This window comes from Sinocyclocheilus grahami, unplaced genomic scaffold, assembly GCF_001515645.1.
Source record: "Sinocyclocheilus grahami isolate Dianchi unplaced genomic scaffold, SAMN03320097.WGS_v1.1 scaffold18842.1, whole genome shotgun sequence".
Classification (NCBI taxonomy): domain Eukaryota; kingdom Metazoa; phylum Chordata; class Actinopteri; order Cypriniformes; family Cyprinidae; genus Sinocyclocheilus; species Sinocyclocheilus grahami.
The window spans coordinates 1-3620 of NW_015517319.1; the positions used below are offsets into that span (position 1 = coordinate 1).

The 3620-nt window shown below is 35.0% G+C and overlaps 1 protein-coding gene across 1 annotated transcript; it reads right to left on the reverse strand.

Annotated features, from left to right (window-relative positions):
• Positions 1 to 287: 287 nt before the first annotated feature.
• On the reverse strand, positions 288 to 3326 carry LOC107579652 (ras-related protein Rab-8A-like; the record flags this gene model as incomplete). Its single annotated transcript, XM_016265455.1, has 5 exons — positions 288 to 968; positions 2039 to 2089; positions 2206 to 2271; positions 2534 to 2623; positions 3249 to 3326. Coding segments are annotated over 5 exons (378 nt in total), but the record flags the coding sequence as incomplete, so codon positions are not given.
• Positions 3327 to 3620: the final 294 nt, after the last annotated feature.

Genomic DNA, 3620 nt, shown 5'->3' on the forward strand with positions numbered 1-3620 from the left:
TTATGCATATTTGTTAACACTACAAACTCAGGATTTCCACTTCCTGTCAAGGGCTACTTGTCAGCTTCATTTGATTACACTAGTCAATTCAAGTGTTTTTAATTAAAGAACGCTTTCATGTTGGGCCGTTTTCAGGTCGTGATAAAGCAAGACCTGAGTTTTGGATTTATTCGAAGGAATGTTAAAACGAAAGCTAGCGCTACTGCATAAAAAAAACTGAATTATTTGGAAATAGCTTTGTGTACATGTTTAAAAAAAAAAAAAAAAAAAAAGGGGGGTANTTTTTTTTTTTTTAAATGAAAGAAAGGAAAAAGCATCTAAGAGGTGGGTTATAATATTCCTCTACTTACAATAAGGTCATGTGATTGTCGAAGAATGCATGAGGGCCAAAAATAAAATGGAATGATAAAGAAAGTCCCACGTAACTCTCGAACTGGCTCAATATCAGATCTGCGGCTTGACCCACAATCACGACTGCTTCCAGGTCGCCACGAAGGAATGGATCAATTTTGGCAGTTGTGCGCTCAAAACGAGCGATTGAAACAAAGATGTGGGATCTTCTTTAGGTGCACGTTTGCTGCTGGAACGATTGCGACGATGCATCAGCACCCAGTTCTTCACCTTGACTTGTAGAACCAATGCTTTCCCACCACGGTTTCGTCGGGGAAGGGTCATGAGCGAGAGGAAGCGGCATCGCTAATCTGTCAATGGAAGAAGATAAGAGGAGCCAGGAACTCCGACTGCCCTAGGGCTGGAAGAAGAGCGCGACAGAGAAGAAGAGATGGGATAAAAGAGGAAGGAGGAGGAGTGCTAAGAGGGAGAGCATAGTCCAGTCGTGTCCAGCCCATGGGCGGCGGACAGTAAGGCCTTGGTCTTCACAGTAGCACACAGCGAAAGAAGCTGCTCTTTTTCTGCTGTTCAGTGGTAATTTTCACTCCATGGTTGCTGCTCTGAGGATTGTTCCCCTCCTGTGTGAGCAAAGAAAAAAGAAAAAAAACCTCATCAGACTCCAGATTCTCACTTTATTACTGCAAATCAAGCTAGCCAGAAATTGTGCCAATACTGAGCATGGGATATTGGATTCATTCATCTAAAAGGAAAACTGTGGTAACACTTTACTTGAAGCCTTTATATATAAATATATAATAAGTATTAATAATAATTAAGTATTTTTAATGCATTAATTATGCCTCATAATGCACTGTATGATCTTATTAATAATTAGACCGTTATAAGACTTATCTATTCACCGTTGCACCTTGAGAAAATATAATGCATATAAAAAAACAAGACAAACCAATTTCAGATGTAAAAATGTATCTTCAAATATTACAACGCATTTTAACAATTTATGAAAATATATAATGCATTAAAACATGACAAACAACCAATTGTAGATGTAACAAGGAATCTGCAAATATTGTAATGCATTTTTACTTTGGTTACAATTATTTATGAAAATGTATAATGCATTTCAACGTACATTAAAAATGCTATAAAGGCTTTAAGCAAAGTGTTACCAAAATTGTCATTATTTACAATTTAATTTATTTAATAAGACATCCAAAAGTTGACTTAATGCAAAATCAACTTATTTCCAAGATGATAAATGCATAGCAATCGATTAATCATGTAACACAGATCATGTGCCATGCATATTACTGTTAAAAAAAAGTAGTTTCATACTGTTTCACATGCTAGTTGTCTCACTTGTTAACACTGATTCATTAATGAACTTATAAAAAGAACACATTTTTACAGCAATTATTAACCTTTGTTAATGTCAGTTAATACAAATGTTTGTGTTATTCACAGTGCATAAACTAACGTTAACAGATACAACTTTTGATCTTAAAAATGCATTAGTATATGCGGAGATTAACATAAGCGGAGACGAATAAATAGTGTAGTAATACTGTTCTTTGTTAGTTCATGTTAACTAATGATAACAAAAGAAACCTTATTGTAAACTGTTACCCAATTTTCAATCTAAATTCATTTTTACACAAAGCTAAAGCACAGAAAAAGAAAGTCTCACCAATTTCGTGTCCATCTTTGATTTTATGTCTCTGGCGAGCGTTAAGAATGACTGCGAGTAGAGCAGAAAACATCATTATGTCTTGATTAGACCTTTAAACGTTCTATCTGCTGCAGATATGATAAGAAAATGAAACGAGGATTAATCATAAAGCCATTTACACTTACGTTCTCAACGTTGATATTAGCCTTCGCACTCGTCTCCATGAACTTGATGCCGTACTCCAACGCCAGCTAAACGAGTACAGGCAGATTCCATTATATAAAATACAAGTATGATGGTTTCTCTGGATGATTACAGACTGTTTAGCAGTTCTAGCCATTCGTGGTGATGCAGGTAGATCATTAACTAAATGCATTCTTGTGGAAGGTGGCATCATTGCTGTAGAGTCTTATACAATGAAAGTTAAGTAATATTACACTAGCAAACTGTTTTTTGCGAAGACAAAGGGTATAAGAGAACATCAAGCTTTGTAAAGGAACATGGTCTGCTCACCTTCTCGCCTCGGTCTTTAGACACCTGCCTCTTCTCATTAATGTCACATTTGTTTCCCAAAATCATTTTTTCTACATCCGCCGATGCATGCTGGGTTGAAAACATACAAGAACATGAATTGTAATAATTTGCAGTTGAATATGCAACCGTTATTGGTGGTAAGGATGTGCAATACTACACATTTTCAAAATTGACTAGTCTGAATGACTGACTAGTAGTTAGGTTACCGGTAGTTTAGACAACAATAATAAGAGTTCACATAACACATGCTTTTGTATTCAAAAACTATTATTTACTGGACATGTTGTATTAAAAGCACAATAACACATACGCTGGAAAATGCTAGAGACAAAAAGCAGTGAGATGCAATGGCCAATAATGTCAATTTCAATGACTATTTTATATTTAAAAATTAAATAGGCAAAATATTTACATTTACATGAATGCATTTTCAGACACTTATCCAAAGCAAAATGCAATGCATTTTAACTACATTTGATCAGTTCATGCATTTCCATGAGAATTTAACCAATGCTTGACTGTTTGTACTACAGTAACCTTTTATGTAATTATTTATATTATAACCTTTTATTGCATTAAAAAATGCAGATAAGATCTGATGATTACGTATATTAAGCAAGTACTGCACACAGCAGAAGCCTTGAAATCTGAAGTGTATTGTAAAGGAAGATAAATTGGGCACTGAAACACTCACCTCCTCTATGTTTCGGATCCAGTTTTTGATGTTGTCAAATGATTTCTCATTAGTAATATCATAAACCAGCATGATGCCCTGAAATCAGAGCACAAGATAAATCACAAGTGTGCACAAAACAGCAATTATGAAGACACCAGCAGAAGTGTTATTCCTGCGTTAACCCTGTGCTGTGCTGAAAATCCTTTATCTAATTAAAACATGTCCAGCCTTTTAAATACTGCTTGTAAAACTCTCATTATCACTAAATTTTGGTTTCAAACTTGTTTTCTCACAATTAGTACAGGCAAGTTGAATGCAATATTTGGCAATGACATAGCATAATGAAAAATGTATAAGCATTTTTGACCAGGAACACCACATTGTGTAATG